Source organism: Aristolochia californica, unplaced genomic scaffold (genome assembly GCF_029961685.1).
Source record: "Aristolochia californica isolate CCGP_79_NKW_82.1479 unplaced genomic scaffold, dmAriCali1.0.hap1 SCAF_9, whole genome shotgun sequence".
NCBI lineage: Eukaryota > Viridiplantae > Streptophyta > Magnoliopsida > Piperales > Aristolochiaceae > Aristolochia > Aristolochia californica.
Genome location: NW_027182290.1, coordinates 22,610,710 through 22,637,394, shown reverse-complemented (window position 1 = coordinate 22,637,394; position 26,685 = coordinate 22,610,710). Strand labels below are relative to the sequence as shown.

The window sequence follows — 26,685 nt, the reverse complement described above, 5'->3', positions numbered from 1 at the left end:
TTTCGTCACAAAGAGCAAGTAGCAAATATTCTTAAAAAATCGGTTACGTTTAAGATCCTATCATTTATATGTGGCAAACTAGGTATTTATAATGTTTTTCTCCTCCAGCTTGAGGGAGAGGGTTAGAAGATGGACTTAAACCCACACATCGAAGAGGTGACATCTTGATAAATAAGAAGACTTCTTATAAAGATGGCATAAAGATGTAATTACCTGTCTATTTATATCTCTTCTCTTGTAAAAGTTGTAGTCTTAATGGCATTATAATCATTGTAACATACACTAAAAAAAACTATAAAAAGAGGCCCTTAGGCTAAGAGGTAGAGCATTAAGTTCTTTCATTTCCTCTCAAATTCATCCAAGTTCTCCTCTCTCTTCTCTTGGAAGCCTAGCTCTAAACTTTTTCTTTTTTCTCTCTTCTTCTTCTCCTTCTACTTCTTCCCCTCTCCTTAAATTTTATAACTTTTAATCATTAGAATGTGAGGTTGGGCATTAGGAAGCAAGTCATTTTTCTACATTTTTGCTCCTTTCTGTAACTCTACCATTTGAATGTTGATAGGATCATTTGAATGCTGATAGGATCATTTGAATGCTTTGAGTTGTTGAGAATGAAAATGAATTCAAAATCTATCCAAATTCCACTTAAAACATATAGTTATTTCTAGATATTTATCATCATCAAACTTGGTGGAAAGAGGATTTTGAAACTAATATTTTTGCTATTTTTATGGTGACAAGAACTTTTTTTAAAATAAAGCTCTATTACACATTCATGACCTATTAGCATGATACATGAATCTAACTTAGATTATTATTATTATTATTATTTTTAACTTCCCCCATCAACAAACTAACTTTCTCAAGTGTCTACATATAAAAATTTGGGCACATGGCTTAATATTTTTTTTATTGGATTAAACAATATAAGCAATAGGTGAAAAAGAGAACAAAAAATATATAAGGATTTCTAGTTTGGTCGTAAACAATATAATCATTAGTAAATAAAAAATATACTCAATTATTCAATTTATCCAATCACCCTTTCAAAGACAGAGGTAATGTTATAATTTTGATCTAATACTTTCGAGACATGGCCTATCTTCATGTAAGAGTATGACTTAATTTTATGTTGTTTTTATTAATTTATAATTTTTATAAAAATATAAATTATTCTATTGAATATTTATCCATCACCTTCGGTGCATAATTTGATAAATGAATAAAAATAATTAATTTTTATCTACTATGAATAAAATGAATAATAAAATAGATAACCGGGTAGTGATGAGTCATGTCTGAGTCATAAAAATAACCCGTTACTCATTGGATTCTAAGTTGTTACCCAGTTATGACGACTCGTAAAAATGTAAAGTTTTTAGGGGAAAACGATAAATTGCACCGACAGACACGTGCCTTTGGACGGAGTTATGAAACGTACGTCGATGTCGTAACTGGTTTCCCTACCTCAAACAGCCAGGTCGACGTTACTCATTTGCTTTGCCCAATCCAGCTGGGTGCAGACCGTGCAGATCTCGTCTCAGCTCTTCAGTTTTTCATTTCCTCCATCGAGTTTTTGCAAGATCTGCAGGAACTGAAGCGACTGACCATGCATCCATCTGTTTCGGTCGTTTCGATCTGAAGGGAGAGGAAGATCCTTGCTATTTCATTAATTTTATCGATGGATGTCGAGAAATCGTCTCTTTGCAATTGCGTCGTGAATTTCCTTCTGGAGGAAAATTATTTGCTCTCGGCCTTCGAACTGCTTCACGAGCTTCTCGAAGACGGCAGGGATGATCAGGCTATCAGGCTCAAGGAGTTCTTTGCCAACCCTACGCACTTCCCGCCTGACCAGATCGCGCGTTTCAATGGTCTACGAGGTATGGCGTCTTTCATTTCATTTTCTATTTCATATCACGGGGTTCCTCGAACGTCAATTTTTATTTTCGGTCAGGGGGAACGCCTTTGGTTCTGCATTGATTCAGTGATCATTTTCTAATTTTGGTTTGACCCTGCGATGGTCGGGTTTAATGCTCATATGAAATGCTGATTCTTTCTTCTTACTCCAAGCCTCCTTTGCTTTTATTTATGTTGAGCTTCCTGTCCTTTGACTCGTCCTTAGGCTAGATAACTTGGATTCCGATGTTTCGAGGCTTAAGTATGTTGGTACAAGGTGGGTCGAACGTAATTGACTTGAAAGTATTGTTTAAGTTCCCAATAAAGTTCCTAGTGATTTCTTGTGATAATTTTTTTTCAACGAGGAACGCGAGAATGCTGCATAGCATTTTGTTATATAAATTGATTAAATGTATTTCTAATTTTCATTTATAGCTCTGCTTTTTGAAGATCACAATTTTTCTCAAACCTGCTCTTTGTGCTTGTTATCCTTGTGTAAGACGCTTCTAGAAATGCACATGTAAGGATATGCAAATCTCCTACCTCTGTTTCTGCTAAAGGACTTCCGGTAAATGAAACTCTGAATTCGAGGTAACGATATGACCATGACCTAGTGAACCTCCTCTTGAATGTCTATTTCTTATTTTTCTTGGTATATTTAAAACTTCACTGAGATCTCTGTATTGAAATTAGACAAACTGTTGTTGGCCGCTAAAGTTTTGGCTAGCCTTAAAAATCAAAGCTTTCTTAGATATCGAAGAACATTTAGAAACATTGGCAAAAATACTTGACTAATTGGATTTGTAAATGCATGGATTTTGTAAGTTCCGTGGATTTCCCAAATGGTAAATAGTTAACGAATGTATCAATCCAAAAATAAAAAATTATTTAAATAATAAATTGGAAAGGAAATGTTCTTGTGAGAACAGGATGGAGAGGGGGCTCTTCCTCCCCTCTTGCAATAGCCTGCAGATGGGGAGGCTTCTTAGTGGCAAAGGAATGGTAGGGGGAGGACCTCACACTCCCTCCTTAACCTCGACAGAATGAAAATCTGATCAAATTTTCGATGTTTGGCCTTTCCCAATAATGCGAAGTGGCAAAAAGAAACCATACCAAAAAGGAGAATCGAAGCAGGAAACAAATTGGAGTAAAAAATAATTTGGTAAAGAGCCTGACACAAGGAAAAGAGTAAAAAAAAATTATAAACCTATGTGAAATACTGGGAAAATATCTGCAATTTTGAATGGAACATGAGAAGAAGCGTTTAGAAAATATGTATGAAACTCTAAAGAAACTTAATATGAAACTTATAAGTTGTAAGAAGCTCTTATGCTAAAATTTTAGAAAATTATATTAAACATTAAAAGAAACTAACAAGAAAAAAAAACTTCATCATTGACAAATGGGAAACTTTGTGAAACAAGACAAAAATGAGTGTGAAACTCCTCAAAGAGGCATTTAAAATTTTAAGGCACTACTTTTCTTCAAATTGCAAACACTATTTCCACCAAATAGTATTAACAATTTGTATGGTACCTATATTTCCTATTGCCCCTGGTACAAAATTTACTTATTGTTTATGACCATATAACATATATGTGAAGTAAACTCAGTAATGTATAGATCTAATTGTGTTCAGTATTTTCAGCTCCAGATAATTCTAACTTGTGCATCATATTTTCAATAGAGAAATGTTTCTTAAAGGTTGATGAAAGTAAAGAAAACAAAAAATCTAGAAAACTCATTAACACTTGAAGCCAATATTAATCTTCTATTTAAACAAAAAAAAAAAGAAGACAAGTTAGTTATTTATTTGATGTAAATAATGCATAAATCAATATTTTTTGAAAATTTATAAACCAATTAATATGATATATATAGTTGTATTAGCTTTTTAAATTATTCTATATGTAACTAGTATCCATGAAATTATATTGGAGTGTTCAGGCTTCCAACATAATTTTGGTGTAGTAGTTGAGACAATTCTTGTATCATGTACACAAGATGAAACATTGACTATAAAAATTAGCTTGATGAATATGTGTATGTGTGTTGCAGTGTGTTGTGTCTAATTAATTTGTCACGATTACCTTAAAATTTTTCAAGATTTTCATTTACATACAGTTGGAATCAAATAATTACTATCCAACTTTATCATTCTTTGTTTCTGGTTGAATTTGAATTTCTTAAAATATTATATTTCCTGCTTTCTTTAACGAAACTTTTATTATTATTTGCAATCCTGATAAACTTTGACAAAATTTTGTAAATTTCGACGACAATTTTTAGAAATGCCAGGTTATAATCTAATATACCTTAATAAAAATTAACTAATAAAGGTAATTGTCAGTAAAACCTTTAATAAATATGGTTTTTAAGGAGTATCTTTAATAAAGTAAATTAGGTAAAGTATTTTTTATAAGAATACACAAAATGTATAAAGAATCCTTGATAACTTTTTATAAATTTTTCTTTAATAAGTCCCATGTGTTTTTTCCGTTTCCAAAACGTTTTGAAAACCTTATGGCTTTGATTTTTAGACATTTCCAAAATCTTTTTCAGAAGCTTCTTGGTTTGTTTTACACGTTTTAGAAGTTCTATTCTTAATTTGTAATTTAATTCAAAAATTTTGTTGGCACTGAAACAATTCTGTTACACGTGCCAAATATTTCCTGGAGAGCTTCAATCTAGTTTTAGGCAAGCGTTTTGGGGGGAGTAACTAGGAAAAAAATAGGTTGTAGCAATGCAATTTTACCACTTAATGTGTTGATGGATCCTTTGACTCTTAAAGTGAGGTCCTTGGATCCAGTCGTGAGTGTGAGGTTATATTTGGTTGTATGCACATGTGACATGTTGGATATTTCCCCCTTTGTCATTTCAGTAGCCGATCCACAGAGTTTACTGGAAGAGAAAGAAGCAGTTGAAGAAAAATTAGCAATCAGTGAATATGAGTTTCGGTTAGCCCAAGAGGATCTCTCAAGACTAAAAGCAGAGTTACAAAAGCAAATCAAATACCCTTCTGACAAACCAAATGGTAAGGATTCTTGAAGTTCGAATTGTGACCCTTATATCTGCATATCTCTTGTATTATGTGCAGTCAGGTTTTCTGATTACCTCTCTTCTGGTTGTATACGGTTCCCTTGTAGATTTTGCCACTTCAGTTAAACTCTCCTTATTAATTGATTACAATTTTTAAAAGGCATGAAGAAGTAAATGAAAATAGTAGCTTACTGTTGTATATATTTTAGGTTACTATTATCTGCTGGCCATGCACAATGCCATTCCTTTTCATCAGTCATGTCTCATATATCCTTAGAAGTCAGGGACATGAATCCTCCTCTCTCTTGTGCTTTATCATTTGCTACTTCTATCTCTCAGTCAGGCATTTTAAAGTCTTTCTTGACTATTTCTGTCTGCTAATGCTTCAATTTGCCTTCTTTTTTTTGAGAAAAAAAATTCCATGAATTTATTCTTATGTAATTCAATACAGTAAATTGTAGTAAATCATTAATTACATTTATGTATGAAACTTCTGCATGCAATATCTCTTGCTATTAGGTGAAACCAATGTCATAAAACCCAGACTGGAATAGTCAGTTGAATCAGGCTTAACTGAAAGCCGTCCCTCCCTGGGTAACTATTCTACGAGACCTAGAATTGGGTCAAGACCCGGTTGAGTTGGCTAGGTTTGCTAGCTCCCAAGCTGATCGGCTGGATCACCTATCATGTAGGGAGAAATTCTTCCCATATGACACAAAAGTGGGGTGCAGGCTGGTGATTGGCCTCCTTCCCCCCACTTTGGTTATCATTAGTGGAGGGGCCCTTGCCATCCCTGCCCTGACACTGGAAATAGAAAAGGTATTAGCAGTCATTGGGCTCCTGCCCCTCCCATTGAAACTAGTAGTTTCCCTCCTAAAGGGGGAGATGGGACATCCAGTTGTGGGCATCTCAAAATTCTGAGATTTCTTGATTCTTGGGATATCTTAGGCAATATGCTAGACGTTCTGCTCAAGAATCAAAACATCTCAGGTACTCTGTTACTTCTAGCAATTGAGACATTCCAATAACTGAGACATCCCGTGCAATGAAAATGGAGATGTCTTGGGATGAGTAGGGTCAAATAACAATTTTCAACCCAGTAATTCAACCGAGACTTGGGTTCAACTGGACCCAATATTTGAGCCAACAAGGTGACTGAATCAGCTTTTGTTACCGTTTTTTTTGAGAATGACGGTTTTTATTTCCAAGGGCAAAAGAACAAACAATCAGGGAGGAGTCTCTGATACAATGAGAGATAGGAGAGAGACTCCATTTTTAGCAAGAGAGTCAGCAAGATGATTTGCTGACCTTAGTACATGATTTCAAGTGCATGAAAAAGAGGAACTAATATCCAATATTGCATTAAAAACATACTAGTGACGCCATGGGGGATCTGCTGGTTTGGACCACCTACTAATGACCACCTTGGAGTTGCCCTCAGTCTAAGATGATTGCAGGATAAGGATCTAAATATGAGGAAACCATGACGGAGTGCCTGGATTTCAGCTGTTGTGAATCAGCAATGCGAAAAGTCCTGAATAGGTGGCAAGAGTACACTCATCATGACTGTGAAAGACCCCCCTAAAACCTGCCAGACTTGAGTTGCTAAGAATGCACCCATCAAAATTGAGTTTGATGGTACCAGAAAGAGGGATCTATTCAACGACTTAAATTCTGTTTGGGCGGAGTGGAGGGAAGGGGAATCTGAGCAATCAATCTCCAATTATTCTTGAAAAGGCCCTCTTGAAGGCTTTCAAATTTAGGCTGCATGCTGACCCAAGCCATGATTTGTTTTTTTTGAAAATACTATCAATGAAGGCATCCTGAGATCTACAAACTCCTCTGAAGCATCTACCATTCTTCCTCTCCAACTAGAGTCCCCAAGAGATGTGAGGCACATCGAGAGGAGGTCCTTGCTAAATTCTAGGATTTGAATCCCTACAAGGGGCTTTCACATTTCATCAAGTTTTTCAGGAATGCAAAGGTTAATGCCAAGCTTCTCAAGGAAGTGAGACCAGACTTGCCAAGAGAAGAGGCAATGATGGATAAGGTGGGAGTCGTCTTCATCAATGACACTGCAAAAGCTAGAAGGGTGGTTGGGGACTACAGTGCCACGACACCTCAAATTGTCCACCATCAGAATCTTGCTACGAAGAGCATTCTGGAGGAGCCTTCAGCTGGTCGAGGAGCTTCCAAGTAATGCTGGTGCTATGCTGATGTTTAAAGTCCCACTGCATCAAGCAGGTGTAGGAGAGGCAACAGTAAATTTTCCGTTATCAAGAAAGGTCCATATTATCTTATCCTTCACATGGTGATGCATGTGAATCCTACTCAGGTTCAAGAAGACCCAACATCCTTGGCTTCTGAATTGCTCAACCCCCTTATCAGACGAAGATCCCAATCAATCTGATCTCCCTCAGTTCGATAAGGATTTTGGATGCACATTGAACGATCTGTTGTGACCTGTTAAAGCCTCAGTTTGGTGATCGAGAGGGGACCATCTCCAATCCACCAGTCCTCCTAGAATCAAATGGTGTCTCTTCTTCTAGCATAAAACTTCTCGCCTTTGACAAATTTGGCTAGGAGGGGGAAAAAAGCATGCTAAAGAGGGGAGAGCTTGCTACAGGTGACCCCCTCCAACCACCATCTATACCCTGCAAAACCCAATTTCTTTATGATAACCCGACTCCAATTTAAGCCACTGTCTCATTGAATTTCCAAAACTATTTGAGAAGTAATGTGTGGTTCATCTCCCTCACAGCCCAAATACCTAGACCACCCATCGCTTTTGGTTTGCATACCTCCTTCCACCACAAGATGATGCTTCAACCCATCCACAACTCCCAGCCATAGAAAACACCTTTTGTGGGCTTCAATTTACTTCGTGATGACATGGTAAAACTGATAGTTAGTAGTTGGGAAGGCTGCAATTTAAGAGTTGAGGAGGCCCAATCTGCGTGCTTTAGATGGGAGCCCTTCAAAGTCAAAAGCTTCCTTTCTAACTTCTCCACCAAAGGTTTCATAAGATTTTGTCAAGTCTGCTAGAGAAAAAGGGAAGCCCAAGGTTGGTGGGAGCATCCCAAGTGTTTAGCAATTTCATCAATCTGGCCAGCCTCCAAGTAAAATCCCACTAGCATTTTCTTGGACATATTAATCTTTTGCCCTGTTGTGATTTCAAAAAGGCCGTAAAGCTTTGAGGTGAATAGTTTGCTCAATAGATCTGTTTCAAAAGCAAATTGTGTTGTCAATGAATAGCAAGATGGGGATATCCATCTCAGGTGATTCGGACATAGGATGCAACCAATCAACCTCCTTTGCAGCATAGATCATGGAGGAGAGGCACTCGCCAACAATGTTGAATAAAAGAGGGGATAAAGTCTCCTTGCCAGATTCCTCTAGTTCCCTTAAAGAATCCACATGCAATGCCATTTTATGAGAAGTGAGAAGGAGGTTGACGATAGACAACTTCAAATCCGGCAACGCCATCTAAAGCTGAAATCCATTCTCCCAAGCATAGAGTCAATTAACCACCAACAGACCTGATGAAACACCTTCTCAAGATCAAGTTTGAGGGCCAGTCTTGGCCTCCCTTCCTGCGTGAAGGTGATCAATAATTTCACAGAGGTACATGGTTGAATCCAAGATATTTCGACCTGTTATGAATGCACTTTGACTTTGATTGATAATCAGGGGAAGAGTTACCTTCAACTGATGAGCAAGGATCCGGGTTATGATTTTATAAGGACTCGAAACAAGGCTTATAGGCCTGAAGTCTTTGGGTGTCGCAACTTGGTTCTTCTTAGGCACAAGGGTCATGAAGGAATCCCAAGGAATCCCCCATTGCTCAGTAAGTGATCCCATGAAAGTAAAAGCTTCTAACCAAAGCATAAACCTCCTACCTAATAGTATCCCAGTATCACTTGTAAAATTTGCCATTGAAGCTGTCCAACCCAGGCATTTTGTTGCTTGGTATTGTGGTTACCGCTGCATCAATTTCCTTGGCAGTGAAGGGAAGCTCAATCAGATGAGCTATAATGTGTTAGGAATGTGAAGCACAAGAGCTGGATTCCCAGTTGGTTGATTTGTTCCTCCGTATACAGTCCCGAGAAAAACTCAAAAGCTCACTAGTAAAAAGAATTCTATCTAAAGTGACTTCACCGCCAATGTTGAGGAAAGTGTTTCAGTTAGATTGGTGTCTGGCTGAGGTGGTGGCATGAAAGAACTTTGTATTGCCATCACCTTCATCTAGCCATTTAAACTGAGCCCTTTGTTTTCAAAGGACTCGCTCACAGTGAGCATGCTTTTGTAATTCATTTGAAAACTCAATTCTTAGATAGAATTCACCAGGAAAGAGGGTTCTATTTTCCTCAGCCTCGTTAAGGGACACCTTTTGGGAGAGAAGATCAGCATGATGGGCAGTAGCAGCAGCATGCCGTTGGCTGGACCAGGTCTTCATATCGGACTTTAGAGACTTGAGTTTGCTGCTGAGATGATGAGCCGGGCCACCAACAGCAGTGGCATTAGACCACCACCCACTGATCAGGGCATTAATTCCCTCAAGGAGCCAATAATTCTCAGACCAGAAAGGTGGAGAGCCCCACCTCCTATTGGTCAGACGTTGCTTTGTTCAATGGTCTACCAGTGGTGTCGTCATAAAGCCAAGCCAATTTGAGGTGGCTAGGAAACTGTCAAGTTTGGAAAGAATGGGACTCCTTTCATCGTTACTCTTTGAGTGAAAGTCTCGCATGAGAGAGGAACTTCAATCTCAAGACTCTGGATGAAATCAGCAAAGTTTCACACCGATGAGGTGATTCTAGTAGAGGGAGGGAACCTCTCATTGCAATAGCATATGGCATTGGATTTCCTGTTAATAGCCAAGGGAGATCCCAGTTCTGAATGGCTCCTGAGAGCTCATTCCAGACGACGTGCCTTTGCCTGTATCTTGTAGGACTGTAGACCCCAGCAAGGCATCATTTCCTCTGGGGAATCACGATCCAGCATCTTGACACAGATTGAAAATTCACCAGCCACAACTCGAAGCAGATCAACTGAATTGTTGTCCCACATCAGTAGAATCCCATCAGCAAGCCCAATAGCATTGACAACATGCTATTGAAGGGAGTGACAGTTCCAAAGGTTCTGTTATACTTTGCACCTTTGTTTTTTGCAACACAACAACTTAGCCTTGCAGTCTTTGAGAAGGTTTCTGATGGATGCTCTCTTTCTACTGCACCCAATCCCAGGAAAATTCCAAGAAACACTAATCATTTCTTCGAAGATTCGACTCCTTTACCCTTCTCATACCCCAGCAGTTGGTCTTGATAGATGACTCTCATTAATTGTGCTAGCTCCATCATCCTCTCCCAGTTCTCTTTGTCATACTTGTGTCTCTCAGATTGACACTCATCTACCTGCCCTATCTGATTTCTGTTACTACATTCAGCCTGGTATTCATCTTCCCCTTCTTTGGTAAGTCTAGGAGAGGTTGGTCAAGGGGCTAAGTTTTAGGGTAGAGTGGATGCTTGGGTATTCAGCTAACGGAAAATAGAAAGGACTAAGGCGTTGTGGGGAAGGTTCTCAGCTGGATGAACGATGTTGGATGAGGAATTAGAGGAGACAGAGAAAGCACTATTTTAGGGGGATGACGGAAGGGAGTTGTTGGAGCTGCTTTGGGAGGCCATTTTATTGTTTTTGGAAGTGGTATGGTCATTTCTGTCAAGGGTGGGATGTTTGTGTTAGGAAATAGACGTTTAATTCCAAACTAACGAGAACAATAATAATAATCGCAGAAGAAGAAAAAAGCAAGCATGAAAATACAACAAGATTTATACAGGTTTGCCTCAAGGTGAGACTATGTTATGTCTTCAGCCGCTGCAGTAATCCACTATGAAGATGAAATAGTTTACAAGAGAAATCTCACACACACTGGTGTTTTCTCTAACCTTTCTTGGGCCACAACTTAGGATCCTTCTCTGATGATAAAACCTTAACAACGACGCTCCCAAATATAAACATAAAATTAGGGCAACTGGATTACAAGAGTGAAATCTCCGAACTACCCTTAATGAGACAACAATCAATATATCGTGGATTCGCGTACCGACTTAGCGTAGGGTGTTGATTAGGTTCCACAACTTAACAATCTCCCACTTGGAGACTAATCTATCATCAATATCTCCTCTACAGTAGCAACACTATCTCAATCCTCAGAGAGAAGTCCAACTGAAGTTGCACTCAACTTCAGTTTCTCAATTGTAACTGTCTTTGTCGACATATTAGCTGGATTCTGACTCCCTTGAATTTTCTCAAGTGCTAATACTCCATCCTCAAGAGCCGATCTAATGAAGTGGTAACGCACTTGTATGTGTTTTGTTCTGGCATGATAAACAGGGTTCTTTGCTAATTGAATAGCACTTTGTCTGTCACAATACAACATATTCTTCCTAGAAAGACTACAACCATACCATCTCTTTGTTGGCTTTAGTCACGATGACATATTTTGCCTTAGTAGTGGAAAAAACAACTTTCTTCTGCAACTTAGAGATCCAGCTAACTGTTGTACCCCCCCATGTGTATACATATCCAGTGGTATTCTTCTTGCAATCAATGTCTCCAGCCATGTCAGCATCTACATAACCCTGTAATCCCAAGTTTGACTTTCAGAAACATAAGGTTGAGTCTACAGTGCCTCTCAAATACCTGAGAATCCACTTCACTGCTTCCCAATATTGTTTACCCGGATTACTCATATATCTGCTCACAACTCCCACTGCATGAGCTATGTCTAGTCTAGTGCACACCATGACATACATGAGATTGCTAATAGCAGAAGCATAAGGCACATTGGCCATGTAGGCTTGTTCCTGCTTTGTAGAAGGTGATTGCTCCTTAGATAGCCTAGAATGACTAGCCAAAGGAATACTCATTGGTTTTGCATCGTTCATGTAGAATCTGCTCAACACCTTCTTCACATATTCTTCTTATGACAGTTTCAAAACAATAGTATCCCTAGTAATTCTCATCCAAAGGATTTGTTTTGTAGCACCCAAATCCTTCATTGCAAACTTCTTGGATAACTCCTTTTTCAACTTATCTATTTCCTATTTGCAAACACCTGCTATTAACATGTCATCAACATATAGCAGTAGAATGATGTAGGAGTCATTAAGCTTCTTTACATAACAACAGTGATCCGCCTGGCACCTCAAGAAACCATTACTACTCATAAAGGTGTCAAATTTTTATACCATTGTCTTGGAGCTTGTTTAAGACCATACAAGCTCTTTTGAAGTTTGCACACCATTTTCTCCTTTCCTTGTGCTTTGAAACCTTGTGGCTGCATCATATAAATTTCTTCCTCCAAATCACCATGAAGAAAGGCTGTCTTTACATCCAATTACTCTAAGTGCAAGTCTTCATTTGCCACTAGTCTAAGCACTATTCTAATAGTAGTCAATTTCACTACCGGAGAGAAAATCTCAGCATAGTCAATGTTTTCTTTTTGTTGAAAGCCCTTTACCACCAGTCTTGCCTTCTACCACTTGCTGCCATTATAGTCGGCTTTTATTCGGTACACCCATTTGTTCTACAAGGCCTTCTTCCCCTTTGGTAACTCGGTCAACTGCCATGTCTGATTGGATAATAGTGAGTCCATCTCATCCCTCATGGCCAACTCCCACTTGGTTGATTCATCAAGTTGCACGACTTCCTCATAACTCTCTGGTTCACCTTTATCAGTCAACAAAATATAATTCAGTACAAAGGAGTACCTTTGTGGTGGTCTGCTAGTTTTGGCAGATCTCCTGAGTTTAGTCACAGGAATGTTCTGATTTACTTCTGGGGGTATGTTTTCTTGGTCTTCCTGAGCAATATTTTCCATCTCAATAACTGGAAGATCTCTCAACTGAATCACTTTTGACATCTGGGATTCATCACTTGTGCTCTCAGATTTTGTTCTCAACTTGTCTTTATGCAAGGCACCTTCATTGAAGATCACGACCTTGCTCCTGATAACCTTACGACTTTAGTCATCCCAGAAGCGATAACCAAACTTGCTACCACCATAGCCAATAAAGAAATATATCTTACATTTAGGATCAAGTTTACTTCTAACAGCAGAATCAATATGAATATAGAAACAAAACCAAAACCTTTCAAGAAAGAAAGATTTACCTCTTTGCCTCTGCAGACCTCTCTAGTATTTTGCAATCCAATGGTGTTGAAGGACCTTTGTTGATCAAATAGGCATCGGTGCTAATAGTCCTAGACTAAAACTTCTTTGGCAATCCCGCATGTAATCTCATGCTCCTAGCACGCTCGTTCAAGGTCCTGTTCATCCTCTCAGCTAGACCATTCTGTTGAGGATTTCTAGGAATGGTCTTCTTCATCGGCATAGTATTGCTTGAAATCATCATCTATGTATTCTCCCCCATTATCTGATTGAAAGCACTTCACCTTCAAATCTGTCTCATTCCCAACCATTGCTCTCCATCTCTTGAATGTATAAAAAACATCAGATTTTTTTTTTCATGAAATAAACCCATACCTTTCTGCTTGCATCATCAATAACTGTCACATAGTGGTTAGAACAACCAAGGGAAGTAACAGTTGAAGGTCCCCACACATCTTTGTGAACCAACTCCAATTTTGTTGTCTTTTGCTCATTTCTAGCCTTAGAAAAGCTATAACCCTTTTTTGCTTGTCGAAAATACAACCTTCACACAAATTGTTGTTTACAATTTTCAACCCTGGTAGTTTCCCTTTGGACTGAAGCACTTTTATTCCCTTCTCATTCATGTGACCGAGCCTATAATGCCACAAATCAGAATCAGTAACAACACCAGCAATTGCAACCGTGTCTCTACAAGTTGAAGAGATGTAAAGAGTTCCAGTTTTAACTCCTTGTGCAACAACCATGGTTCCCTTAGTGACTTTCCATGCAGCACCATTTAAAATCACATTATGACCTTCATCATCAAGCTGCCATATTGAGATCAGATTGAGCATAAGTTTTGGTACATGTCCCACCTTGTGAATTTTTCACACTGTCCCGTTTGACATCCTCTAATTGACATTACCAATACCGACAATATCCAAAGGTTCTCCATCAGCAAGATACCCTTTCCTGTGATTTCCAACTATATAATTCTCCATGATCTCACGGTGCGCAGTGGTGTGAAAGAAGCTTCTGAATCTAACACCCAAGAGTCAATAGGGCTATCAACCGACAAGAGTAAAACATCTTGTATTTCTTTAGTCACCACATTTGTGGCATAATTTTTCTTTTCATTCCTCTTTAGTGCTTTGCAGTTTTTCTTTATGTGACCAGACTTGCCACGATTCCACCACTCCACATTCCTTCCGAATTTGGACTTGCTTCTTCTATTCCTTGACTTCCCTCTACCGTTGCCCTTGTTGGAATTCCTCTCAAAGTTCTTGTCCCTAGTATCAACACTTAGGGCAAAATTAGATGACGATTCTCTAGAGCCCTTTCTATGAACTTCCTCCACAAGCCTACAGAGTTGCTAACCACAACCCTCATAGGCTCCTAACAATTTGGCAGAGACGCTAAAAGAATTAAAGCACGAACCTCATCATCAAATTTAATCTGAACGGAGGTCAATTGATTGACAATTGTGCTAAACTCATTCAAATGCGTTGCCACTGATGTATTTTCTGTCATCTTTAAATTGAAGAGTTTTTTCATGAGATGTACCTTATTATTTGCGGAAAGTTTCTCACACATGTTGGACAAAATCTTCATCATCCCCGTTGTGGTTTTCTCCGACGCTACGTTGTGAGCGACGTTCTTTGACAGTGTTAACATGACTACTCCCAACACCTATCTATTAAGGAGATTCCACTCATCATCTTTTATACCTTCTGGTTTCATATCCAGAAGTGGTGAGTGCAGTTTTTTACTGTACAAATATTCTTCGATTTGCATCCTCCAGAACGCAAAATCTATACCATTGAACTTGTTGATTCCAAGTGCCGATCCTTCTCTGCTAGCCATTGCTCTCAATCACGAACCAAAGCTTTGATACCACTTGTTAGGAATTAGACGCCCTAATTCCTAACTAACGAGAGCAATAATAATAATCGCGGAAGAAGAAAAGAGCAAACACAAAAATACAACAAGATTTATACAGGTTCGCCTCAACGTTAGACTACGTCCTGTCTTCCGCTACTGCAGTAATCCACTATGAAGATGAAATAGTTTATAAGAGAAATCACACACTTACATGTGCCTTCTCTAACTTCTCTCGGGCCGCAACTCAAGATCCTTCTCTGATGATAAAACCCTAACAATGGTGCCCTCAAATATAAAGAGAAAATTAGGGCAACCGGATTACAAGTGTGAAATCCCCGAACTACCCTTAATGAGACAACAATCAATATATCGTGGATCTGGCGGAGGCTCCGCCCTCGAAACCCCGAGGAGGGGGGCAGGCTACAACGACCTTACCGTGAAGGTCGTTCCACGTAACAACTTAGCATAGGGCGTTGATTAGGCTCCACAACTTAACAGTTGGTAAGATAATCTATGAGGGGGATAAGATTGGGTAAGGATTTTAGCTTTTTCCGAGTCTGGGTTGGATAGCAGGGAGGGAAATTGATGATCTGGAAGGAAGAGAGTGTTGACTCTCTTCAAGATTGGCTGGGGTGTCAAGAAGGGGTGGCGGAATAGGGGACAGGTTAGTTGAAAATGGTTGTCACAAAGACCCATGAGGCCAGTTGGACTGGGTCCCATTTTTTGTCACTATTACATGGGGATCGGCATGGCAAGGATTGGTTGTTAGTAGTGGGGACAAAGCTTGGTGTCAGTGTCAGGGCAGGGGTTGTCAACAGAGGCTGTAGTAAGGCTTCCAGGGCCACAGTCCCGCTGGTCACTGGGAGGTTCAGAGCTAGGGTCAGGTGGCAGGTTTGATTTTTGAATTTCCTCCAATGTTCCTGGGTTGAGGATCAGATGGTGAGTTTCAGAATGGATCACAAGTTAGCAGCAAGTTGGCCATTGCTTACCTGAGTCCAGAGCTGAATGCTGCTGCCCTTGTTGCCTCCGGTTACTCTGGTTTCTCCAACCATTGCTGCCAGTGAAAGAGAATTTTTGGAAGGTCATCTTGATTCAGAAGGCTTCACCTTCAGAGCTCAGATTAAGTATTTTGGAGCCATTCCATTGGTGGTTTGGTATGATGAAGATCTGTGCTGAATCAAGTCTCTTCTGGTTATGTGTCACCTCATCAAGCTTCACCAACTGCCATATGTTCTTGCAATCTCCTGGAAAGCAGCATCCTGCCAAAGCTTCACTTGCAGTCCTTCAATCCAGAGCCACTGGCCCAGGTTACTTCACAGTCATTTGTATTAGAGAAATGCAACAGCCAGCCCTTTCCTCCAAAGTGGGAATGGGTGACTGCCAATGAAATCTCACTCTTCTCGTCAAGCTGTGCACAGAGTAGTTCTATTCATGGAAGCATCAAGCAGAGCTAACCCAAGTAATTCATCCACTGTTCCCTTCCTTCTCTTAGGATCTGCTTTGGGAGTATGAATGTGGAATATGTTTCAATGGGTTAAGGCAGGGAGCAGCCATTTCTGGGTGGGGCAGGTGCAGTAATCATCCTACTTGGCAGTGAGGGGAAGTTCTCATCAACCCATGGTTTGTGGTGGAGACGGGCCCAAAGCTGGTGTTGCTAGGGGGTGGGGGTGGAAAGGCTGGAGTCCATTTGCAGTAGCTTTTGGAATATACATCCTTGCCATGATCTTGTCTCCTTGGTGCTACGCGATCTTGTTGGCCCAAATGGCTTATCGAAGGAGACTCAAAGATTGTCATCAGCTGGTGTTCAAAAGATAGCTCCCCCCCTTGGCGCCACTTGCCAATCATTGATTGTATTGCTGACATTGTGTCATCTATTCATTGTAATTGGAACCTCGTTCCTAGATCAGCCAATTCTTTGGCTGATAAATTGGCAAAATTCGGAACCTCCTAGCAATCTCTCATTGTTTGGGAAGGCTTCCCCTTTTGTAATCTACTCGTTTGAGCTCTCTTAATAAAGTTCAGCGTCATTTAAAAAAAAAAAATAGGGGGTGAATTGAGGTTTTACAAAATTAAATTTAAGTGTGCAAGAATTTAAGTGAATAGAAAATGCAAGTATTGAGACAAATTCACATACCACAAATAACACCAAATGTTTTATTATCAATGTTTCCCAATTGGTATTCATTGCCCAAGAATCCGTGCTTGGAAAATTCCACTAATATCAGCTCTATTAGCTTGGAATTTACAAGAAAGAGATTTTGGCTCTCTTTCAAGCCACATGTATGCCCAAATACACGATTACAACACAATCTCTCCAAGAGATTAACTAGATTCTAGCTCTATAAATCTTCCTATCTAGATTGAGTAAGTTCTAAATGAACCTATCAAGAAAACGAAAACTACACAATAATGAAAAACTTACACCCTTTTTTATTTGTGGGGAGACAACCTTCTTCTTGAAATGTCTAAGCCTCCAGCCTTTGATGTACAATGGGGATGGATAGGAGCTTGACTAAAATGTATGCAAGGAGAGGAGTTTGAGAAATGATGGATGGTTTTGCAAGAATATGCTCTTTCTTTCTCAAGGACTTAGGAAGGAATTTTCAAATTATTGAGAATAGAATGTAGTATGTATGCCAATAAAAGCTCATTAACTTCTTAAACGGACATTTGGTGGGGTATTTATAAGTTCCCCAAGCCAAATTGGCCATTTTTTCCCATATGCAAAAAGCTAACTTTCCATTGATTGATCAATGTAAAATATTGATCGATCAATCGTGTGTAACAACTATATTTTGTTAGAAAATGACTTATTGATCGATGGTATGATCAATCAATATCCTCCCGTTGGGTCTGACAACTTAAGTTGATCGATCAATGTACATGGTATGATCCTACTAATAGTGTACAGCTGTACGATCAATCAATAGTTTTTCTAGGATCGATCATGCTTTATGTCTGCAGTTGGTAATGTTTTGTATGATTGATCAATGTCTAGAGGTTGATTGATCAATCAATGTGATTTTATATTGCTTGAATAACATTGATCAAACAGTCCATTGGGGAATGCATTGGATAGACCTATGACTTTTGTGTCTCTTGAAGGAAATGCATCCGAAATGATTGAATTTCAATTGTTAGATCAATTAAGTTTTTTTTATCATCAAAATCAAGAAGGGAGCCGATGCTCGGTCAACAAATCCTGCATTCTTGTCCAATGTTGTGCTGGAAAGTAGAGAAGTAGAATACACACTCACTAGCCTAGAGTTCTCTGTTTTGGGTCACAATCAGGTCATCGCCAAATTTGGCTTGCAATTGTTTGATAAACAGGCACTGACAACTTCTTTCATAATACTGATGAAGGATACTTTGTCACCATTCCTCACTGCGACCTTGGTCATTGGATGACCCTGAATAAAGCTCTCTCTCCAATGGTGAGGAGAGTGCAACAATATCAAAGGATAATCCATTCTTGTCTCCAAGGTTCTCAGCTCTTTTCTCCATACTTCTCCTCCTTGTAACTGTCCTTCACTCTCCACCTTCATCACTGTTACCCATAGTCCATCCATCGTTGCCTCATTAGGAGTCTCGGCAATGAATGTTCTGGATAGCAAATGTTGCTGATGAATATCATTCAAATAATTTTTTTGGTTAAATGTCCCTTCTGAAGATTGACACGTCATTTATATTTGGCTGGTGCAGCTAATTTGTCAATTTATTACTGTTAGTTTTAATATCTTGGTGCCCATTTTGCGGCAAAGCGAAAAAAAATGGCAAACAAGTTAAATAGATCAAACTGCATCTCAAAAAAGGAAATTTCTAAATGTAGATAGTGTCACCAGCATTTTTTTGGGTAAAAAATCTTATGGATTTTCTCCATTACATTATGTTTCTTAGTAAGATAAAATAAATATAAGGTAATATAGGATATAAAAGCAATAGCGTAAGTGCTCCATGAAATCTGACTCAATACACAACCTGAGCTCTGGAAAATAATATATATTTATGTAACTATGTTTTTTTCTAAAGGAGTTATGAAACTACACTTATCTCCAACTCCGTATAATTGCTTGCTTTCAAATAGAGTAATTGTGTTTAACTCTTGATCCTCATCAATGATCTTCTTCTATGTATTTTCAGGATCACATGAGTCTATTTCTGAAAATGAGAACTCCACATCGCACTACAGAGAAAGGAAGGGTTCTTTTTCTGATTTGGGCCCTCTGAAAGATGTTGAACGTAGAGATCTTAATTGTGCCATAAAGGAATATTTACTTTTAGCAGGTTATCGGCTTACTGCTATGACATTTTATGAGGAGGTTGGTGTGCCCTCGATCTTCCACATTGATGCATGCACATTTACAGACATGGACTTAGCTGTTGATCTTTTGATCCATCTCTGTTTAACTACACTTCATCTCATTAACTCTTATAAAATTAAGAAATTGATTGCATAATTAATCTCTCGTTGCAGGTCACAGACCAAGACCTTGACGTCTGGCAGAACTCACCTGCTTGTGTGCCTGATGCTTTACGTCATTATTACTATGAGTACCTATCATCCACTGCAGAAGCTGCTGAGGTACTTTCTTTGTCATTTCCATTAACTTTATGTCATCATTCTAAATGAGCGATGTTAAGTTGGGTCCAAGGCCCATCCCAAAATGACTAGCCACCTTAGGAAGCCTCTTTCTCAACTAATAAACTCAAGATATTTGTACTCACTAATCTATGTGGGACTATTTCGTTAACACTCCCCCTCACGTGTAGACCCTCTTTTTGTGGTTCTACAAGTGGATAATTTAGGAGTAGGCAGTTTAGGTGTAGGCCCTCTTTTGTGGCTCTACAAGTAGATAATTTAGGTGTAGACCATCTTTTGTAGCTCTACAAGTAAATAGTTTAAGTGCAGGCCCACATATGAGTACCTGCTCTGATACCATGTTAAGTTAGGTCCAAGGCCCATCCCAAAATGACTAGCCACCTTAGGAAGCCTCTTTCTCAACTAATAAACTCAAGATATTTGTACTCACTAATCTATGTGGGACTATTCCTTAACACTTTTGTAGTTTACTGTTGTACACAGATGTTACATGAACTTTAAGATCTACATTTCTGTAGTTGCTCATATTTCCCTCTTTGTAGACATTTTAACTTTGCCTTTCTTGACTTCTCAACTTATTGGCCAGTATGATTGTATGAATGGAATTTTTTTATACCATATGAAGGAATAATAGAATCAAAAGTGTAGGCACTCAATTATGTGTGTGCAAGTTTATTAATACTCTTTTTCAGTATCTCTAAATTTCTGATAGTGTCATAAAGCACCTAAAGGTTGACACTGTAATCAGTTCCCTGATAACTTATTAGCATGATATATTTTTAATATTGTTAATGTTGTGCTACAGGAGAAGATTGCCATTTTGCGAGAAAGAGAGGCCCTAATCAAAGCAAATGAGAGTCTTTATATTGAAAAGGAGTCCTTACTAAAACACAAAGACTTAGCTGATGGTCAGATAATAGCCCTGACAAAGTCTTTAGATGCTCTTCATAAGGATCTCAAAGATAAAGAAGTTCTGGTAAGTTTTGCTTATTAGGTTTGTAAGTTTGCATTTTAGGAAGATACTTTAACATTTCCAACTTTTTTTTCTTGAAAATGATCGTACATGAGCAATGAGAATAACATCTTGCAGGTACAAAGTTTAAAGCAATCACTTGAGCACCAGAGGAGGGAGCTGAATGAGTGCAGAGCTGAAATTACCTCTCTTCAAATGCATATTGAAGGATCTCGATCTAATAGAGGATGGGTTGGTGGGGATTCTGAAAATGTGAAAGCCCCACAAACTGATGACTATGAGGCTGAAATAAAGTCATTAAGGATAGAAATAGAAAAACTGAAAGTCAATAATTCGACTTTAGAAAATCATGTGGAAAACGTCAAAAACCATTATGAGGATTCACCTTCAGAAGTTGTTGAAATACATGAAGATAAAGCTGGAATGGTTCAGTCAATGGAATCAGTAGTTGAAGATTTGATTGTAGAAGATTCTGTAGTTCATAACATGGAGAATATATCAAATAAACCTAAAGAAGTGGAACAGCAGCTACTAACTACAAATTCTACTACCAGAGCAGTTGTTGCAGATCACAGAAATGCTGACACAAGTGATTCCATGTTACCTATGAAAGATAGGGTAGAGGTAACTAAACCAGAAAGCTCAAGGATGGAGGCCTCTTCTGAGAAAATGGTGAGACTTTCTAGGAGCAGTTTTAACTATCCTCCAGCTGTTGAAATATGCCCTCGGTACTTAGAATTAAAGTTTTCTAATGACAGGGTTTGGAGGCCATCCAAATTTTATCAGATGCACTGCCTAAGATTGTCCCCTATGTTCTTATCAACCATCGTGAGGTTTGAATCTGGTCTGAAGCCTTTATATTATCTCTTGTTCTCTGCTCAGGATATAAGTCATCAGTGTGCTGTGTTCTATCAACTGCAGGAGCTTCTTCCTCTAATAATGTGTGCAATTGAGCTTCATCCTGATAGCGACACCCGAGATTCTTTAACACACACTTTATTTAACCTTATTAAACGACCAGATGAGCAGCAAAGAAGGATTATAATGGATGTAAGTTCTACGTTCTATAAACATGTAACAGAAAATTCTTGTTCTCTTAGTACCCATTTCATAGAGAGTATCTTTGGTTTTGTACGCTCTGCTTATAGGACACTGGGATTTTACATTTTTCTCTTTCAGGCCTGTGTTACCCTAGCTAGAAATGTAGGGGAGATGAGAACTGAATCGGAATTGCTTCCACAATGTTGGGAACAGGTGAGCTTTGATCTTTACAGCTGTTCGTTTTAGTATCTGAGCTATTGGTTTCATGACTCCTTTTCTGTTGTATGGTAGATTAATCACATGTACGAGGAGCGTAGAATGCTTGTTGCACAGTCCTGCGGAGAGCTTGCCGAGTTTGTTCGACCTGAAATTCGTGACTCTCTGATTCTATCCATCGTCCAACAATTGGTGGAGGACTCAGCAACAGTAGTGAGGGAGGCTGCTGCACACAATCTGGCTTTGCTGCTTCCGCTCTTCCCGAATATGGACAAATATTTCAAGGTCAGCCTCACTAAATATGCTCAAGAGGCCATCATGGAGCAGAAAACTGACTTGACAGAAATGGCTGCAATGTAAGCTCTAGAACAGGCTGCAAAGAAAAATAGAATATGGTTGTGGGAATCAGCTGGGAGAGGCTGTTTACTGATCATCATGTCAGTGCTATTCTAAATCAAGAATATTCCAAACCTGCTTTTTTGTTTCTTGATTAGGTTGAGGAGTTGATGTTCCAATTGGTATGTGATCCATCGGGTGTGGTGGTTGAGACTTCACTCAAAGAATTAGTTCCTGCTGTTATAAGTTGGGGAAACAAGCTGGACCATATTCTCCGTGTGTCACTTTCCCATGTTGTGGGTTCTGCTCAGGTATGTGCCCTGCAAATTGTTATTTCACCTTAAACACTTCAGAAACTTCTAACCAAAATGTAGGTTCAGTCATGTATCTGATACTGGTACCCCTCAAACTTGCCAGCGGTGTCCTCCGCTTTCTGGTGTCGAAGGATCTGTGGAATCTCATCTTCGCGTTCTAGGTGAAAGAGAACGCTGGAACATTGATGTTTTGCTTAGAATGCTGACAGAGCTGCTCCCATTTGTGCATCAGAAAGCAATTGAAACATGTCCTTTCCCTTCTACGATGAGTTCAGAACAAGCTGTACCCTTCTTTTCTACTTCAGTGCTTGAGCTTTATGCAGGGTATGCTCAATTTTTTTCATGAATAATCTGTCCTTTAAAGATTTCAGTGGCTCCTAGAGATATTGTTCTGATGGCCTGCATTTGATTGGGCAGGGGACATGTGGACTGGCCTGCATTTGATTGGATTCACATAGACTGCTTCCCCAGTTTGATTCAACTTGCTTGCTTACTGCCTCAAAAAGAAGATAGCCTGAGACATCGAATTACTAAGGTACAAGACTCAGGTTGAGTGTTAATTATCTGGAACTTTCCTTCATTTTTTTGTGTGGCCAATTATAAGAGTATTCGCAAATTCAAAATTGGTGTGAATTTATTGCAGTTGCTGCTAGCTGTATCTGAGCTTTTTGGGGATCGGTACTCTACCCATATCATGCTGCCTGTTTTCAAAGTAATGGTGGGAGACACTGCTGATTTTACAATGTTTCCGTCTACTATTGAGAAAAGAATTAGAGGTATAAATAAAATTCGTTCAAGTACTAGGTTTTGTTTTAAATTCAAATTTCCATGCAAACAATCAAATCTTTCTTCATAAGGATCAGCAAGAGATTTTTTCTTGAGGAACATCAAGAGATTCTCGGATCATTTTTTATACATTCTTACAGGTTTGCGTCCTAAAACTGCTGTGGCCGAAAAGCTTGCTATCATGTGTGTCCTTCCGCTTCTACTCTCAGGCATCTTAGGTACCTCTGGTAGGGGCGAAGAGCTTGCAGATTACTTGAGAAAGATTTTGGTACAAAACACAATGCAAGAGACTTCTTGGTCAGCCTATCAAACTGGTGACCTCATTGATGCTGTTCGTTTCCTCTGGTAGGCATCTCTTTACTGGAAAGTGTTTAATTCTTAAAAAATAATGCATAAAATGATTAGTCTCTTTTCATTACCAAAGAAGCTGAAGAATGACTTTTCCTGCAGCACATTTAAGGAGCATCACGGGATTATATTTAACATTTTATGGGAAATGGTTGTCAGCTTCAATGTGAATATGAAGATCAGTGCTGCTAATCTCTTAAAAGTTCTCGTAAGCATTTGTCTTCAAACAGTTTTTGTTTCTTTGTTCAACATGTTGATTGACACACAATGCTTTCTGCTTTGTCAATTAGGTTCCATATATTGATGATAAAGTTGCTTCAACTCATGTGTTGCCTGCTTTGGTCACACTGGGCTCTGATCAAAACTTGAATGTGAAGTATGCCAGTATAGAGACATTTGGAGCTGTTGCCCAGCATTTTAAAAATGACATGGTATGCAACTTCATTCTTTTTACTTGAATGTTTGTAAACTTGGTGTACTTTCCCACTGGCTCTGGACTATTATGTAAGTTCTGCTCCTATCAGATTGTTGAAAAGATTCGTGTTCAAATGGATGCTTTCCTAGAAGATGGGTCTCATGAAGCAACTATAGCTGTTGTCCGTGCATTAGTGGTAGCGGTCCCCCATACTACAGAGAGATTGCGAGATTATATCCTCATCTTTATGTTGTATTTATTTTGAGCATCTTTCTAGCAATTGAAATCACATGTCAAAGCTTCCTATGCCTTTTCATTTGCAGTGTCCTGAAAGGGCTTTTCTTATGTGCATTTTCTTCCTAGTGTAAAATCACACACACACACACACACACACAAAAAGGGTCTGATTTAACTAGTTCGATTTATGGTCGGTCATCCAGTTTTTGTCTAAATAAGAACCTAAAAAGGGTCTGTATCTGGTTTAACCTGGTTGAACCGGTCGGTTCAGTCAGGTTTTGACAAGATTGCTTCACATTGTTACCTTGAGTATCTCACAAGGGAGGGGCCGGTTCAGTCTGGTTTTGACAAGATTGCTTCACATTGTTACATTTGAAGACCTTTAGTGGAATGATATCCCTTTTTTTTCTTCCTTAAATCAGCAATGGTGTTTCCTTCATTTCCCTAAATAAAGTTTTATTTGTGTAAAACATTTGTGTTTTTATTTCCTTTGTAATTAAATGAGCTTTTCTCCTGTTTTATATTCTTGATTTTCTGAGTTCACCTTTCAAGGGAGTTTATGATTGATGAGTAAGAAGGAAACTATGATTTCCATATGAATTGTGAATCACCCAGCTTGTTTTTTTATTTGTTAGCAATTGATGATTAATCAAATGACTAATACTTTCTGTTGTATAAATTTGCGGTTGTATGTTTGTTTGCCTGCGTACTTTACACTCAACTGGCTCCCTGTTGTCAATTTTGGCAATTCTTTTTGTTTCTTTGACCTTATGCACATCTATTGTCCAAGATTTTCCAACTTACAGCTACAATGGCTCAAGGAGGTGATGTCATTCGCCGTTGTGAGAAAGTCAATGCATTTTGTGAAGCAATTCGTGCTTTGGATGCCACAGGTTCTCTGCTCAAACATCACATTGCTTTAGTTTCATATCTTGATCTAGTTCTCCCGATATTTTGTTTTAGAGTACTCCATTTTTCTGGGTTGATGCAATCACTGACTGTTCGACATGTGAGGCTGATGTTTATGTTGGTGTTCATGTACTATATAATGTAAAAAAGTTTTCTCTGACGTGCTGTTTGCTGCATGCTTGTCCACCTCAATTGCCTGTGGTCCATAGTGCTTATGTTTGATTCTCTCTTTCTTTCTAGAAGTAAGCTATATTGTTTTAATTAACAGTCAATTTGCTGCAGATCTTCCAACGACGAGTGTCCGTGAGTATCTTTTACCAGCTATAAACAACTTGTTGAAGGATTTGGATGCGCTTGATCCAGCGCATAAAGAAGCTTTAGAAATTATAATGAAGGAGAGGTCAGGAGGTACTTTTGAGACGATTAGTAAGGTCATGGGTGCACATCTCGGTATTGCATCATCTGTGAGCAGTCTCTTCAGTGATGGTGGGATTCTTGGCAAGAAAGAAAGTGGAGAGCAGCCACCTGAAGCAGCCTCCAATTCTTCACAGCCTACAACACCACAGGCACAGGTTGCCCAGGAAGACACGAGGTTCAGGCGAATTATGAGAGGCAACTTTAGTGACATGCTCAGAGTCAGAGGCAAAGTTCAAGAAGAGAGTTCTCAGAATCAATCGGGTTAGATCCATTATTTGTCGTCTACTTTTTCAAAAGTTTGTATTTGGTCATTGGGATATGGTTCCCGTTATAGGAGGGTGGTTTTGTTCCCATCCCTGAAGCAAATTTGAAACAGGAATTTGTTTGCATTTTAAGAAAACGAGGAAAAGTACTGAGAGAATTTTAGGGAGGGTAGCGAAAATGTTATTTGTTTGTGATGAGCTAAAATAAATTATTCTGGGGGAATTGGTAGAAGAGTCTCATGAAATGTGCCTTGTCCCCGTTTCTACCGTACGCTAGAAAAATCTGAAAAACAAAAGCAAGACATTGCATGTCTTTAAAGTACTGATAAAATACGAAGAAACAATAAAATGGATAAAATGAATTAAAAAAAAAAAAACATGCTTTAATTCTTTCAATTCAAATTCGATTGTTAAATAAAAAATTGGACGTACCTTCATTTGTCTATGTTCAAAATTATTATTTGATATTATCTTATCCATATGCCACTGAGACTCCTGGCATTTTAGTTTTACTTTTCATTAAGATGATAGAAAGGAATATGGAGATGATTGAGATTCTCTTTGCCGACGATGCCAGCCATGGAGATTGATTTGCTTTGAGACATGGAAGCAAAGTAGAAGCAAGGATGGCATCAATGAAGATCACCGACACTTGTTTGTCTGAGTTGGTTGTTGCCAGCCTCCATATTTGATTTTTTTTTTTTTTTCTTTTTTCTTTTTGGCCTGTATTCTCTTGAGTACGATGTAATGATTAACGCTCATTCCTCATCCATCGCATTTCCTAGCAAAATTCTCTATATAAGAGAAAATGTGATTCATAATTCCAGCTTTTGACAAAACAAATTGCCAGCCATCAGCCGCTTCT

The 26,685-nt window shown here is 38.8% G+C and overlaps 1 protein-coding gene across 1 annotated transcript; it reads left to right on the top strand.

Moving 5' to 3' along the window:
- The first annotated feature begins 1,512 nt into the window (after positions 1–1,512).
- Positions 1,513–26,112, top strand: LOC137940127 (uncharacterized). The gene is made up of 20 exons (XM_068785057.1): positions 1,513–1,877; positions 4,775–4,927; positions 19,106–19,284; positions 19,440–19,547; positions 20,371–20,541; positions 20,656–21,210; positions 21,297–21,371; positions 21,460–21,588; positions 21,718–21,792; positions 21,871–22,080; positions 22,290–22,442; positions 22,549–22,769; positions 22,863–22,980; positions 23,089–23,221; positions 23,372–23,576; positions 23,682–23,787; positions 23,870–24,010; positions 24,104–24,229; positions 25,010–25,124; positions 25,423–26,112. The coding sequence occupies exons 1-20, from the start codon at positions 1,679–1,681 to the stop codon at positions 25,821–25,823; spliced, it is 3,573 nt and encodes a 1,190-aa protein (XP_068641158.1). The 5' UTR covers positions 1,513–1,678; the 3' UTR covers positions 25,824–26,112.
- Positions 26,113–26,685: the final 573 nt, after the last annotated feature.